At 38.2% G+C, this 16,931-nt stretch overlaps 1 protein-coding gene across 1 annotated transcript in view; it reads left to right on the forward strand.

Moving 5' to 3' along the window:
- The window catches only part of Flrt2 (fibronectin leucine rich transmembrane protein 2), a 92,768-nt gene extending 77,233 nt beyond the window's left edge, over positions 1-15,535 (forward strand). Inside the window, exon 2 of the mRNA XM_028777329.1 lies at positions 8,822-15,535. Within this exon, the coding sequence (XP_028633162.1) occupies positions 9,210-11,192 (1,983 nt within the window). The 5' untranslated portion in view covers positions 8,822-9,209 and the 3' untranslated portion in view covers positions 11,193-15,535. The remainder of the gene's footprint in view (positions 1-8,821) is intronic.
- Positions 15,536-16,931: the final 1,396 nt, after the last annotated feature.

The raw sequence follows: 16,931 nt of genomic DNA on the forward strand, positions 1-16,931 counted from the left end.
CCTGGTTAATATCTACCAAACCAAATTGTGGCCTGAGTTCTAAGCAGAAAAGTAAAGATATGGTTTCTTCATTTGTGGACATGGATGTATATGGTCTCCTCTCTTCTTTTTTCTTCTTCCTCGTCTCCTCTCCTCCTCTCCTTTCCTCTCCTCTAGAAGTAAATAGCTGAGGCCTGTTGGCAGTATGTACATATGAGTGAAGGGAGAATTATCTTTTTCATTTGGAATAAAATACAAGAGCAGCGTTCCGGTAGTGTATAACCTAGACAAGGTTTTTTTTTGTGTTAAAATATTTATGTGACTTCTCAAACAAATAACAATATCTCTCTTTTTCCCTTCTCCTTCTACCTGCTTTCTATATGTATGGAGGCTTTGTTATGTGTTTTAAAATATATTTTTCTTTGAGTAATTTCTTCTGTGCCTTGCATAGCCACTCTAGGTATGATGCTGATTACTCTTCTTGGGAGTTTTATTTTAAGCATTAGGGATGAATGAGCTTAACCTATATCTTCTCTTGTTCTGGGAATAGGACATGCTTGAGAGAATGAAAGAGGGTCAAGGATATGAAAAATAATCTTTCTTCTGTTTCTTCCCTTACACATTTCCAAAATCCATAAATAGTTGCCAGAATGTAGCCTTGACACTTGGACATGACAGGCGTCTGCGGATGCAAATGCTCATTGAGAAAACTACTTATTCAGTAAGAACTCTTACGCCATTTACATTCAGGACCATGACTAGTACAAAAATGAACTTAGGTGATGAATTTTTCATTTTTTAGGTGCAAATCCAGATAACTCACCTGGAAATACATACTATGTAATTTTATTTCATGTACATAATCCTTATTGCCCACTGAAATTTGCATTCTCCTTCTGAAGGAGGCATAAGATTTTCTGTTCTGATATGTATATTATGTGTGGAGAAATATTTTCATGAAGAAGTAGGCCATGTTTATATTTTTGGATTCAGTTTTTCTTTTTTTCCCCCTCATTGGCTTTTTTATAGCTCTCAAAGATATTGGCCTATTTTTTTTTATTGATACTGACTATGTAGAATGACAAAATGCTATACAACTAAAGCTCACTTGAACAATGAGCTTCTGTAAATACTTAGAATTTCTGTAAATATTTAGAAATTCAATGAAGTTCTCTAAATAGGTAAAAGCTAATGGCATTGTGCGAGCAGAAATACATATATTTTATAGTACCCCACAAAAGAGTTTCCTGATTTTCAGTGCGCAGCCCTCATAGAACTGAAGCATTAGGTAAGGCTATGCCTCTTTTGAAACCTAGTTTTCAATAATGCTTTATTCTGACCCTATTTCTAGGTTAATAAGGCCAAATAATTTGGTGTTATTTTGTAAACCAAGCTCAGTGGTGCAGCAACTTGAAGTTCTTGTCTGGATTCATGATCTATACCTTTTTCTCGGGTCATCCATTTTCTCAGTATTCAGGTACTATTTAACCATCTTTATCGCTCAGTCTTTCTGCATAAGTTAGGGTAGCTTAAAACTCTTAGAAGCCAGTTTGAAATATTATCTTTTTGATTTCTTATGGAACGTCAGGTTGAAGATGTTGCAAATGTTTGCAGATTACCTCTTCAAATGGAGCAATATCTGAAGGTCATTGTTTGATTTGTTCATTTTTTTTATAAGCAGTTCTTAGATGCTTGCCACATACAGGTGTATGTAGATTCTGGGGCAATAGACAAGATAAAATCTGATCAGGCTTCAAGGACCCTACATGGAGAAACAAGGCCTTGTAGCTCATGGCTGTACTCATACTCTGTCCAAGTCTCCTATTCACTGATCAGCCATTACATATGTCCATACTTCTGCATCGTTGGTGGCTGGGAATAGGTATCTGTATAATACCAAAGGGAACATCTGTAATGAGTGAATGGAAGAAGGAAAGTGAGATCATCTGGATTTTAGAGAAGCACCCTTGTCAAATGAGAAGCAGATGCTCTGTGGTGTGGGAAGTATTGTTGTCTAAACTAATAGTTGGAAATATCAATATGGTGAACCTCGTTTTCTGTGTGTTGATGATAAGAGATGGCGGTACTCTTTCCTGCAGATTTACTTAGATCATTTGGGTTACAGAGGTGAAAGCAACTGTTCAAGTTAACACATGGAGAAAATGGAAATGCTGGCTGAGTTCCTATGTCCTCATAGCTTACCCCTTGCTCGGTACATTGTCCTTCTCCTTCTCCCTTAAAGCATACGTTTTACTTAAATGCTGCTGTCCCCACGTTGTCCTTTCCATATCTAATCTTCCACAGTGTTCTGTAAACACAGCTGATTGTTACCTCTACATGATAAACAGAGGCCTATCCAAAGTGAAATCTGGGATCATCACCCTGCTCCTAGTGAGCGGAGGACCTGAGATCAAAACCATTTTGAGATTGACTCCAAACCCACTGATCTTTCAAATTGCCCAACCAGCTCCATCATTACTGTTGCAGAAGAGAGAAAGGCATGATGTGTACATGCCATGAAAGCAGTTCTTGAAGAGAATATCTGGATAAATCCATTCTAAAGTCGTTAAATATCAGTTAGTGAACTGTGGAAAATCTATACAGTGTGCATATCTAGATACCTTAAAATGGACTAAAACATTTATAGGTATAAGCTATAGGAGGGGTCATTCTCAATGCACCATGCCCTTTCATAGTCTGTTTGTTCTTTCTTTCTTCAATTTCTCCTTCTGCAATTTGCTTTACATCACTACTAATCAACAGCTCTGACAGTGGTCATCAGAAGTTGTTTCATGAGCATCTGTTAAAGACAGTTGGCCATTCTAACATCTGGCTCCTATTAACTTGGATAGTTAATGTGCAAAGTGGTCAATGCCTGGCAGCCCCCAATATTACAGGTATTACAAGATGATCGGTTGAAACTCCCAGTGAAAGGAGACAGGCAGGTGTCAGTAGTGAATGAGTATTCAGATTTTATGTATTTGATTCTGTCATGGTGGCTGTTTGTTCTAAGTTTATTTTTACCACTCGAACTAATTGGAAACCACAGAAGAAAAACCTTTTAAGCCACCCATCCCCCACCCCCAGAATCTGTTCTTGACTAGAGTAGGTTTTATTTTTACATTTACCAGAAACTGTTCTTATCCTGTGCTTAAACTGTATCCTTTTCCCTGTCACTGTTCTCTCCTCTCTGGAATTTTTTCATTTTCCTTTTCTGCTCCCGAAAAGAAGAATATTCACCTGAGGATATATTTCAAGAGAGCAAAAGGTGATTTCAAGATGAGGGAGAGAGTGTTCTTCTATCCTTTCAAATTCCCTTCCTACTCATACATTTTTGGTCAGTGCCACAGGGACATCTGTATTGTTACATCACAGTACCTATTTCCTATGCTTAAGAATGAAGAGCTGTGTGTATGATCCCTAAATGGCTTTAGTGATCCCAGATTGCAAGGAAATCATTTATAGGCTGTCTGTATGTCTGTCTGTCTCTATGTCTGGATGCTATGCCTGAAAGGGTCTGACTTTAAGTTCAAATTGCTTCATTCCAAAAATTACCTGACTGGAACATGAAACTGGAAAGCTTTTCTAAGACAGTCCCTATTCAGATCAGCATCTTCTGCCCCTGGCAAGTGTTTCATGTAAGCTAGGTTGGCCTGCATCCAAGGGGGACCTTGAACTTCTGATTTGGTTGCTAGAATTATAGGTGTGCATCAGCCCACCAGTTAATATGGGGATGGGTATTGAACTTAGACCATTGTACATGCTAGGCAAGTACTTACCAACTGATCTACATCCCCCGACCTACTTTCTGATTTGTACCGCATTAGACCCAGTGCTGTCCTATCACAATCAAGCCAGTATAACTGGCTCTGGAACCATTAAGGTTTTATTAAGTTTGTCCTGGTATCATTATGTGATACAATTGGCAGTGCTTATTGACGATTCTTATTTTCTGTTCTATGATTTTTGTAGTCTGAGTTTATTAAGTGCTCCTGGAATCCAGCCTTCTGGAATTAATTAAAAAAAAAAAAGCTCTCTTCTTAGGCGGCATTCTGGCAGAAATGTGCAGAAAGCTTTTTGCGTGATTTATATGCTTTGAATCTCAGTTTCTGTGAAAACAGTTAAATTAACTTACAGTAGCCTAGAATATCTGCTGTTGTCACTGTCTTCTTTAAGAGAATGACTGGACCATGCTTTCCTTGCCTCCAATCAGCCCTTGTACGTTCTGCCATTTGATGCTGTGCTGCTATTGACTGTCCATGCAACATTCTGTTTGTACCGTTAAAGATCTATATAGCCATTATTTGTAATGTGGTTTCCTGGGATGGGGGAGAGTCATATTCCAAATAGTATTCATATGAGTAAGGAAAAAAAAAAGCTTGCTCTCTATATTTTGAGTTCATTCTATAAAGCATTTTTACCACTGACTTTAAAACACTTGTAAATGGACTGTAGAATGAATTTTGAAATGTTTACTACTTTCTACAAGGACAATAAAGAGTTGGAGAAAGTGTTCTGCTGTAGAAACTTCAGTCACTCTCTGGGTTAAGCTGGGTTTTACGCCTTGGCTCAAGTCGCAGGCAGTCTGCACTCATAGCACAGACTTTTTAGATGGTCTCTTGCCCTGAGCTTTCTGCCCTTCAAATCTAGTCCTACCTCCCAAGTGTTGTTGGTTGTTCAGTTTTTGTTGTTTGTTTTCCAGATATGCCATGGATTAGGTTAGAGACCAATGCACAGTGCCAAATCTGTGGGTATTATAACCTCACAGCTCTTGACACAGTTTGCTAATTCCCTGCTTATACATTCCTTCCCCTCACTAAACTTGAAACTCCACTTGGTCAAAAATCGCACATTCCCTTTTATATGAATTAAGCACATTAGTAATTAACTTCGAGTAACCAAAAACGCATACAGGTTACATTAAGGAAGTAAATAAAAGCAATTCCTCTTGGAGTTATTTAGCCAAGAATGAATCCATATTTGAATGTTTTTTTTTTTTTACCTCACATTCCCTGCCTGTGTCTTCTGTCTGTCTATCTGTCCATCTGTTGTATGAATCAGAATCTGTGCCTGCCTGAAGGCTGTCTTGTGCATCTGTTTCCTGTGTCTGTCTGTATCTGTCTCTGTGTGTGTGTGTCTGTTGTATGACCTTGTGTCTATGTGTGTCTGTTCCAAACAAAGGGCTTTGCTTTGTCTTTATTGAGCAGAACAGAAAGCATCGCATGTGGAAAGAATGAAATACATTAATAAATATCTTTAACAGAGTTTTACAAAAGATTAAGTCATTGGCATTAAATGATCTCCACTAACCCGGGCAACAGTACTATAAATGTCATTGTTTATCAACCAATATCCATAAATGTTGTATTCAACATTTATGGAAGATATTCATTTTAGAAGATAGCTTTCAACATCTGAATTTGTTGCTTTCAGCAAAAGATAAATGTGCATTGTTCTCCATTGGGAGCTTGCAAGAGTGTGTGACTTCAGATTAAAACTATGCATTTGCTTAGGCTGTAAAAGCTGACCACATGGAAAATTCAAGACCAGCAAGGTTGGTTGTTATAGTTGTTGTTTTTTAAGACAGGTTAAGCAAATTGGCTGAATATACAGTAGGATAGCAATCTCAAGTCTTATATGACCTCAAACTATATCATTAACTCTTGTTATCAAGTCCAATCAAAGTTTTACCACACCCTCAGACAGCTGGGCTCTCATTCTATTTGACCAATATTGATTGGATAAGAGAAGGAAACTTACATTTGGGTTGGAAAGACGGCTCAGTAGGTAATGGATTTGTCACTTAATTGGGACAACTTGATTTTGAATCCAGAACACCCATCTAACTGTGGCAGCCCACATATAATACCACTGCACAAGACGCACTGCCAAGAGATCTTCAAAGCAAGCTGGCAAGGAAGCAAATATCAAGCTCTAGATGCAAGTGAACTTGAATTTGGACCTTTACATGAATATGTGCTTGTCAACTAAATCTGCATAGATGTTTACAACATGCATCCAAACCTAAATATATATCACACACATCATCCATGCCTATACAAACAATAACTCAGATGTTAAGGTTTTCTAAAGTTATATAACAAATAATGTAAATTACAAAGCCTGTAAATTCCTACTGGACTATTGTGCTAGTCACTGAAGTAAAAAAAATATTGTATTGAAAACAGAATGGCAATGTATCCACTGGACTTTCATGCCTAGAAGGTACACGTTACATGTAAAATTCCACTTGAGGTTATTTTCTGGAGTCAGAGTGATTACTATGTTATCTGCCTTTCTTCTCAGAAGAGATATATGGTACGCTTTTAAATTTTTTAAAAATTTTATTCATTAAAATAATCAAAGCATCTTTGTGCTTAGGGGACTGGTTGCCCAACTTCAATGCACATACCCAAAGCTTTTGCTCACTTGAACATTTTGTTTCCTGTGATTCTTTTGTTTTCTACCAACAACACATGTCAGGTTCATGCTGCTGAGAAAACCACTACACTAGAGTAAAAAGGTGATAAGGAAATACTAAGACTGTTTGCAAGATAAGCTAAGTATGGCACCAAGGATATATATGCATGTGTATGTGTACGTGTGTGTACGTGTGTGTGTGTGTGTGTGTGTGTGTGTGTGTGTGTGTGTGTGTGTAAGCTTATAGAGAGATTTCTTCTCAAAGGAAGGCCTCAGGTTCAGTGATAAAACATGCTTGTGAATAGTTATAATTTTTATGTGTATGTATTTACTTGTTTATGTGTACATTTGTGTTTGTCTGTGTGTACATATATTTTGTGTGTGAGTGTGTGTGTGTGTGTGTGTGTGTGTGTAAAGCCAAAAGTTGACATCTTGAATCTTTCTGAAACATTCTTCTTGTTCTTTTCAGACAAGTGGTCTCTCATTCATTGTTCACTCATTCATTGCCAGTGACTGGCCAGCAAGCTCCAGAGTTCCACAAGTGTCTACTGCAGCAGTGTTGGGAGTATAGATGTTTAATGATGCACCTGCTTTTTATGTAGGTTCTGGTGATCCAGACTCAAGTTCTTGTGCATGTGGTTTGAGGACCTTACAATTCTAACCATCTGTACAACCTCCTCAACTACTTGCTATTTAATTAAGATTGGTTTTGTTTGGAATAGGGGTCATACCACTTCTGAGAAGATCTTTCTTGCTTCAAAGATTCCAAAAAGTTCTAGGTTCTAATAATTAATTATATATTATAAAGCTCTAATAAGTTTGTGTTTCAAGATATTTTTGGTGGCTTTTATTTGTTTACTTTTTTGTTTTCATTTTGTTTTTGCCATTAAATTACAGAATAAGTGTATACTATCTTTAACACTTACATAACATTGACAGTGCTCCTTTTTATTTTCGAATTGAAAATTTTAAGTCTAAAGATAGCTAAGGAAGCACTTTCAAGCAGAGCCTCTTTGCTGTGGATACAAGTTGTTCCAATCTCTCTGTTGGTGAGAATTGAGGACCTTGCAGCCAGCCATGTCCTGTCATGTTAGCTTACTTTGCAGGGAAATCAAATCTGGCACCTTTCAATTAAGTTCTTTCCTTCTCTATCTAAAAACAGATGGAACACATTGTGCAGCAAAGAAGGCATGAATCCTATCTTGGAGTTACATTGACTGCCTTAATTGCAGCTTCTCTCCTTCCAAAACTTGGTAGAAGTCCTTTTGTAAAGGCAAGAAACTGCTCTCCCACTGGAAGGTGGTCACATCGAAGCAGAATTCATTTTTAGTTTTGAGTTTGGCAGTACATAGGAAAAACACAAAGGCCTATTTCTTTTATACTTAGCATGCCCAAAGGAGGGACTAAGTTGAAATTTGCCTGGTACTGCTGTTTGGTCAGTCTCCTGGTCAACAAGTTTAAGCTATTCTGCAGGGGGAAAATGGGGTATTGCAGGTAAAAAAGAGATTTTGTCACCTTCCTTATTGAGTTATGTTTCTTCCTGGTATCAGAGGAAAAATATGTGTGATATTTTTAGTGATATTGGTTGTCTGTAGTCATGATGTTAACTATCACAAAGGAGGATAATTATTCCACTTTGGGGGATATGCTTCTGTGTGTGTGTGTGTGTGTGTGTGTGTGTGTGTGTGTGTGTCTGTGTGTCTGTGTGTCTGTGTGTGTGTTCATAGGAAAAAATGGAAGCAAGTATTTTTCTCAGGGTGCCCTTATTCTCTTCTTACCTTCCGCCTGAATTTAATTTTGCATCATCTGGAATTCCTCATTAAGCACAAACACTATTTTGTATCAGAATTTAAAAATATGTTTTGCAGAAGACGGTAACTAACAGATTTTCTGTTCTCTTACCATATCTAAAATATTACATGATAACTATATTCAGGAATGCAGTGTATTTGGGAGAATTTAAGAAGAGTGCATTTTCAAATGGCTTACTACCCATTTCACATATGTACAATAGATAATTCTATAGGGCTTCCCGTCATTTCCAGATTGCGATCTAAAACAATAGAGCTTTCAGCACTTCTTCATTGACAGACACCATATATCAACAGTGTGTCACTTGCATTTTTCTGTCAGTATATGCAGGTAGATATCTGAAAACACTGATTGAGGTATAAAATTTCCCTAGGATGTTTGTCAATAAACTATGATAGTCCCGTCTCCTTTCGAAGATTTTTTTTTTACAATAGTCATTTATTTCTTAAATATCTTTCACACTAAACCACTGTCACTTAAAGTGCTATCTCATGCCAACCTGGCTCCCCATAGTTAGTCCCAGTCAGAGTTTAGCTCCTGGACTTAGATGTAGCACACACTTTTTCCATTACTACACTTACTGACTCTTATGTTTTCTTTTCTACCACAGATTACAGATTTTGCTTAATCAAGAAATTCCTGGGCTGATCTATAGTGGCCTGACTTACTATAGAAGAAGGAAGATTTGCCTGCCTGGCTGGACTTCTCTTGACAGTACTTGGCATCACACTTTGCTTGTGTCAAGAATTCTTCCTGTTGAGTTGTTTTGCACATGGAGGACCACTGCATGAGGGCAAGTTAGGCAGATCAGACTAAAAGCATCCGAAAGATTGTCTTATCATCTTCCCTTGGATCATTTCCTCTAACAGAAGTTCTAGACTTTGACAGAACCTGGTCGGATCATTTTGATTTTGTTTTCTCATTTTTGTTATTATTTGTTGTACTTTTGTTTTTTATTTTTCCCCCATCACATTGCATTTTATTTCTTTCCTTCAGAAATGGGCCTACAGACGACAAAGTGGCCCAGCCATGGGGCTTTTTTCCTAAAATTTTGGCTCATCGTTTCTTTGGGACTCTACTTACAAGCATCAAAACTCCTGGCCTGCCCTAGTGTATGCCGATGTGACAGGAACTTTGTCTACTGTAATGAGAGAAGCTTGACCTCAGTGCCTCTTGGAATCCCGGAGGGCGTAACCGTACTCTACCTCCACAACAACCAAATTAATAATGCTGGATTTCCTGCAGAGCTGCACAATGTACAGTCAGTGCACACGGTCTACCTTTATGGCAACCAACTGGATGAATTCCCCATGAACCTTCCTAAGAATGTCAGAGTTCTCCATCTGCAGGAAAATAACATTCAAACCATCTCACGGGCTGCTCTTGCTCAGCTCCTCAAGCTGGAAGAACTACACCTAGATGATAACTCCATATCTACAGTGGGAGTGGAAGACGGAGCATTCCGGGAGGCAATTAGCCTCAAACTTTTGTTTTTATCAAAGAATCACCTGAGTAGCGTGCCTGTTGGGCTTCCTGTAGACTTGCAAGAGCTGAGGGTGGATGAAAACCGAATTGCAGTCATATCAGACATGGCATTTCAGAACCTCACAAGCTTGGAGCGGCTGATCGTGGATGGGAATCTCCTGACCAACAAGGGCATTGCTGAGGGTACCTTCAGCCATCTCACCAAGCTCAAAGAATTTTCCATAGTCCGGAACTCACTCTCCCACCCACCGCCTGACCTCCCAGGTACGCATCTGATCAGGCTCTACTTGCAGGATAACCAGATAAACCACATCCCATTGACAGCCTTCGCAAACCTCCGTAAGCTGGAAAGGCTAGATATATCCAACAACCAGCTACGAATGTTAACTCAAGGAGTCTTTGATCATCTCTCCAACCTGAAACAACTCACTGCTCGGAATAACCCTTGGTTTTGTGACTGCAGCATTAAATGGGTCACAGAATGGCTCAAATATATCCCTTCTTCTCTCAATGTGCGTGGTTTCATGTGCCAAGGTCCTGAGCAAGTCCGAGGGATGGCTGTCAGGGAGTTGAATATGAATCTTTTGTCTTGTCCCACCACGACTCCTGGCCTACCTGTCTTTACCCCAGCTCCAAGTACAGTTTCTCCAACAACTCAGTCTCCTACTCTCTCTGTTCCAAGCCCCAGCAGAGGTTCTGTGCCTCCAGCTCCTACCCCATCGAAACTTCCAACCATCCCTGACTGGGATGGCAGAGAAAGAGTGACCCCACCTATTTCTGAAAGGATCCAACTTTCCATCCACTTTGTTAACGATACTTCAATTCAAGTCAGCTGGCTGTCTCTCTTTACTGTGATGGCATACAAACTGACATGGGTGAAAATGGGCCACAGTCTCGTAGGAGGCATCGTTCAGGAACGAATTGTCAGTGGTGAGAAACAACACCTGAGCTTGGTCAATTTAGAGCCCAGATCCACATATAGGATCTGTTTAGTGCCACTGGATGCGTTCAACTACCGCACTATGGAAGACACCATCTGTTCTGAGGCTACCACCCATGCCTCTTATTTGAACAATGGCAGCAACACTGCTTCAAGCCATGAGCAGACAACTTCCCACAGCATGGGTTCCCCTTTTCTGCTCGCGGGCTTGATTGGGGGTGCAGTGATTTTTGTGCTCGTGGTCTTGCTCAGCGTCTTTTGCTGGCACATGCACAAAAAGGGACGATACACCTCACAGAAGTGGAAATACAACCGGGGCCGACGGAAAGATGACTATTGTGAAGCAGGTACCAAAAAAGACAACTCCATCTTGGAGATGACAGAAACAAGTTTTCAGATTGTCTCCTTAAATAATGATCAGCTCCTTAAAGGAGATTTCAGACTGCAGCCCATTTATACCCCAAATGGGGGCATTAATTACACAGACTGCCACATCCCCAACAACATGAGATACTGCAACAGCAGTGTGCCAGACCTGGAGCATTGCCATACGTAACAGCCTAGAGGTCCAGCGTTAGAAAGGTGGACAAACCAAACTCTCAAGAACACACATATGTGTGCACATAGAGACACGCAAAATTACATTTGATAAATGTTACCCAGATGCATTTGTGCATTTGAATACTCTGTAATTTATACGGTGTACTATATAATGGGATTTAAAAAAAAGTGCTATCTTTTCTATTTCAAGTTAATTACAAACAGTTTTGTAACTCTTTGCTTTTTAAAATTAAAAAAAAATGTTGCTGAAGTACTGTACGGGGTTGTACAATGAGAACCCAATGCCAAGGCAGAAGAATGAGTGAATCATCCTTAAGATGCATATTAACCACTTCGCTGTTGAGGCTGTCAGAAGAAATTCCTTTTCTAGAGCTGACAGTCATAAGAAAGGATAATGTCAGATGGCCTCATCAGAATAAGAGGGATAATTTGAGTAAAGAAAGAATGGCCTAGTTATTTCTATGTTTTCTATACCTCCTGGAAGATAAACTTTGTGAAAAAAAATCTATAATATAATAATCGAAGTAGTAACTCCAGTTTGACTGAGTGCAGGAAATAGAGATAACATCATGAGGAAGCCAGTTCCCATGAAATAAGTTAGGCCTACTTGACCAAATCAAGGAAACTGAGAGATTTGAAATGTCCTTAAAGCCCCAAGGTTGGCTTTCTGACTGTGAGCTTGAAAAATCACTCTTCAGGCTTCCCTGGCCTTATGTGATAACAGATTGGAAACCTGAGTCTCCTTCTAGTTCTCTTCAGGGACCAGTATGATCAGTTCTAGCAAGAAAATTCCCCTCAAAAGTGTCACTGTTCAAATCACATGTCAGGTTGAATCCTATCCAACAGAGTTATATTCTAGAATAATTTTTTAGAAGAGCCTAATACAAAAAAAAATAATGGGAAGAAATATATTGAATGGAATTATTTTTGATAATGAAAATTATTTGGGTATATTCACTGAGGCTATATCAACACGATATTTAGACCAACAAAGGGGCAGTGTTCAGAATCTATTATGGTAATGTGTTGATTTAAAAAGTACAAATGCCTTCTAGAAAAAAATATTGGTGATTCTCTTACACTGTGTCAATGGACTTTGTTAGTATCATGTTGAAATAGCTTGAATTAATACCTATATTCTCCTTCAAATTCTTGTCTTCCAATCATCTTGCATTTTTTTTTTTGTAATTAAGTTGTATATGCCACCTTTGCCCCTTCTCCCTGCTGGGTATTTCAAAGAAAAATATGGATACAAATTTTGGTTACACAAAATATTCCTGGTGTATTTTTGCATATTAATGTCCATATTATCATTCCTTGCCAATGATTCTGTAAAAGCACCCAAGCTGGCCAAAACAATGCGTATTGTTAAAAGCAATACTATGTTTTTATTTTGAATTAACTTTGTTCCTGTTCCACACGGAAATTCTATTTGCCCCTTTTAGATTGTAGATGCTTCTCTAAATTGGTACTTACAGAATGATAATTAACCCTATGGTAAAAGACTACCAGTCAAAATGAGTAAGTTGGAGAATGAAAGTTTCCCCAAATCATGGCAGACAAGAGCCAAAAGCGGAGGGCACGGTAGGAGAGAGGTATATTCATGGTTGATGTTAGATATTTTTGAAGCAAGTCCATTTTCGGGAAACATGCAAAATTTACCCTAATTCTTGCCATCATATAGGTGTAGAAGGGCTATAGATCACATGTACTGTCTAAGGAAATTCACCCTTGGGAATTTTTTTTTCAAACCCACTTTTAGGCATTTCACTCTCTGCTTTACAATCATCTTCCACTTTAGGGACTCATGAAATCAATGCCATACTCTTCTTGCTTTCTCTCTCTCTCTCTCTCTCTAAGCAAAATAAAACTGTGATGTGTCTTCTTGTAAAATTTAGGTATACAATGCTATGCAACCTTTTCTTTATAGTGAGAGCTTTATTTTCTTTAATAATAGACCCCAAGTTATATGTTTTAATCCCCCTCATCCCTCAGAATAGGAAGAAAATATAACTACAGCGATAATGTTGTAGGCACAAGCATTGAAACTGTGCAGTCAGTAGAGCCGAACATAGTTATGAATTAATTTAATTAATTCTAAAATGACTCTCGGGTTTCCACTTTAATCTATTAGCTCAAGGGTTTGGGCTGTTGGCTTCTGTAAAAGTAGGTTCACACAGTAAAGAATAATACCATCTGGAATGGTGATCAGTGTAGCGTTACATCATCTAAAACCAGGACAGGAACATGGGGCTCTGTGTGTTAGCTGGATGTTTCCCCTTCAGTGTCCTCTTGCCTTTCACTATGTAGGTAAAACTGTGTGGTGAGAAATATAAAGGTACTTTGATTATTTTGAGGATTTTTATTTTGTTATATAACAAGAAAATCATTCTTGTCTCTTGGTATTGTATATTTAACTCCCAGTGACATTAGGGACTGTGGAAATGTCTTTTGTTTGTCTTAAGAGGAACAAGAGTGGAGAGAGTCCCACAATATTGGATTGCATCCACAACACTACTGGGAGCTGAAGTGGTACAGTGGATGGCCAGTCATGTGAAACCATTAGGGTGCTCTCAAAATTGCTCTGGTAGAAGTTATTTCTGAAAAGAGAATCTTTATTTTGATCTCATGAACAACATGGAAATTACATGAACCATAGTATTGTGCCTAAGAAACTTGCCTACATCAGATTAGAAATCATCTCATGGAACCTATATTAGCATATGAAAATTTGAAAAACAAATGGCCAGTAATCCTTCCTGGATGACATTTTGGCTGTCATCTTTAATCAGGAGACTGCATTGTGCAGTTACAGCTCCTCTGATTTTGGTCCTCTCTCAGCCTCATTATTATTTATTTGGAGGTGATTAGTCAAGAGTCAAAGTTGAGTTGATCCCATATATTGTCTACTCCTTGTCTCCACAGTAACTTTACTTGCACAGAGGACATTGCAAAAGGCAAAGCAAAGCATGGTCATGCAAATGTTATTGTTAGTTAAACAGAAGGTGGTCACCAATACCTCCTTCCTTATAGAGATGCATTTGACTCTGGAGAGGTCCTGGGTTTCAAACACTGCCATATGCATTGGACAAGTAGTGCAACACATGGGTCAATCACAGACAAATATGACGAGTGTTCCCTGCTTAATTATTATATAAGTGGAAAAATCCACCCTTGTGAGAATTAATGCTATCTGTAATTTTCCAGATGTTTGTTGATACGATATTAGACATTTTCTCTCAAGAGTAAAAACAAAATCTGTAATATCAGCTCTTTGATAAAAATGTATTAATGGCATAGCTAATATTACACCTTTGTTTTCTTAATAATGGAGGTCATAATGGGCTTAGGCATGGCACACAGACAGAACTTCGTTCTCCCCTTGAGAAAACTTAGCTCTTCATGTGAGGGGAGCATCTATTCCAAACACAAGGCGCCATTGTCTTACTCAGAGGCAGGTGCCACACTGGATCAACATACTCCAGCTGCATTGTCCCCTGCAGCTTTGAACAGTGAAGTGGTTAATTTCCATTGATGTCTTTGTTTATAGCATTTATCTCTGACCTATCAGAAGAGGATATTAGATGTTGCTTTAGAACTTGAGGATAACATATCACCTCACAACTTGCTTTTTCCAAGTGAATGAGAAAACAAAACGGAAGAGTGCCCAACACAAAACACAAAATAATATCTCCACAAAACAACTCTCAATTCTTAGTCTTGTCAAACTTTGCTTTTTTGAAAAGTTAAAGTAAAAAACAATAGGAAGGACTCTATACGCTTTTCCAGTTTCATCAGTGGGATGGAAGGAATTGTTGGCAACAGGGATGCTTTTCACTGATTGTGGGGAAAATGTTTTGTACACAATATAATACTGTTTCAGCAAACCAGGTTGTTTTGTTATAGTATTTGGTTTTCTAGCTGCACATCCACCAGAAGAGCACAAACCAAGACCATTGCAACAGGCATTTTAAAATTAATATAAAACATGCAAATCCATGCATACACAAACATGGGGGTGTTTTTAAAGGTGTCTGTGGGATGTGAGATTTGTAACCTGTTATGTTAAAATGAGGCACCACTACTGTATACCCTCCTAGGATGATATTTACTGAATCGGTCACTTCGATGATCTGTTACTGTTTGAACCTTATGTTGATTTAATTCTGGTTTGTGTTTAGTGTATTTCTCTGACAAGGGACTGCAAGGGGTTGGAAGATTCTGTGTCATGCATCCTCGGAGACCTACCATGTTGCACACTTTGTTAACTACAAACTTCACTCTACACTATACAGTACCTTGTTGATATATTCAGTAAAGGCTTATTTTAAAAGAAAACCTATTGTGTTTATCTGAGTAAGTTCATCAGAGTATAACTTATCCTTGTGCTTCATTATAAGCGGAAAATAAGAAAGTTTTCATGCAAAAACATGCCAGAGGGGATGCAGTTTGTGGAGCGTTCATATCTCCTACTATTAACCTCTGTTTTCATATCATAGTCCTTTTTGCATAAGAGGATAATGTGATGTTTTAATGTTTCTTCCTTTCCCCCATTGATACATTTACAGAAAATGATATTATATATACATCACCACAGAAAGCACAGGATTCTGTATTTGATAAATACAAATAGACACACATAACTAATATGTATACAATCTCAGAGTTAATCTCTCTTTCACAATATACACTTTTCATTTTGAACATTAACTTTGAGAATTCTTGTCCCTTTCTATTTAAGTATTTCTCACTGCGTATTGTCTGAACTATCTGATGGATACTCAAGATAGGCCATCTACTCATATAACTCACATTTGATTTTAGTTAGACTTCTCAAAGTCTTCCAGAATTCCTTTCTCTAACACTTGACCATTTCATCACTGATGTATTTGACATGAAACAAATTAATCTGGAAATAAAATTTAGCATTTAAGTTAACCACAATCACTAATCCAGGACCTCAACTGGATAGTTAACTGTGAAAGCCAGTGTTAACCATCAATTTATATTAGTATGAGACTTTACATAAAATTCTGAAATTGCTAATCTTGCTTAATTTTTAACAAGAATCACCACCTTTACTATACCTAGGCTCTCAGCCAATAAGAAACATTCATTTGTTAGAATTTATTAAGGTTGTCATTCACTGTTCTGGGCTCTAGGGGGACTTCAGAGCCTTTGTAAAAATACAATGCAATCTTAGATAAATCATCCTTAATTTCTAGCCCACTGGTAATCTGTGTACCCAATCTATTTACTCCTGACCTACTTTCTACAGGACTAGGTTATGTTTTACTCTGTTAGATCCAGAGAAGAATGATCTTGCAATTTAAGAACCTTTTTAAAGACACTATAATAACAGTATGCCCACAGTAATAAAGGAGTTACATCTGTTTATGGGGAAGTTGATCCATTTGTCATAAAGTGTCATTAATTGTTGCAAAATGATCAAAATGATAGCATATTGGAAAGTGGAGAATGATGAGTGGGGGCTCGCTTGGAATTAAGACTTTAAAGTCACAGCAAAATTTCAAGTTTTATTTGCAAATTACACAGAAATGGAATCCATCATATTTAATAAACATACCTGGGAAATGTGAAGAACACATAGACATAAGTTCTCTTTCTCTCTCTCTCTCTCTCTCTCTCTCTCCCTCTCCCTCTCCCTCTCCCTCTCCCTCTCCCTCTCCCTCTCCCTCTCCCTCTCCCTCTCCCTCTCCCTCTCCCTCTCCCT

Source organism: Grammomys surdaster, unplaced genomic scaffold (assembly GCF_004785775.1).
Source record: "Grammomys surdaster isolate TR1022 unplaced genomic scaffold, NIH_TR_1.0 279, whole genome shotgun sequence".
NCBI classification, from domain to species: domain Eukaryota; kingdom Metazoa; phylum Chordata; class Mammalia; order Rodentia; family Muridae; genus Grammomys; species Grammomys surdaster.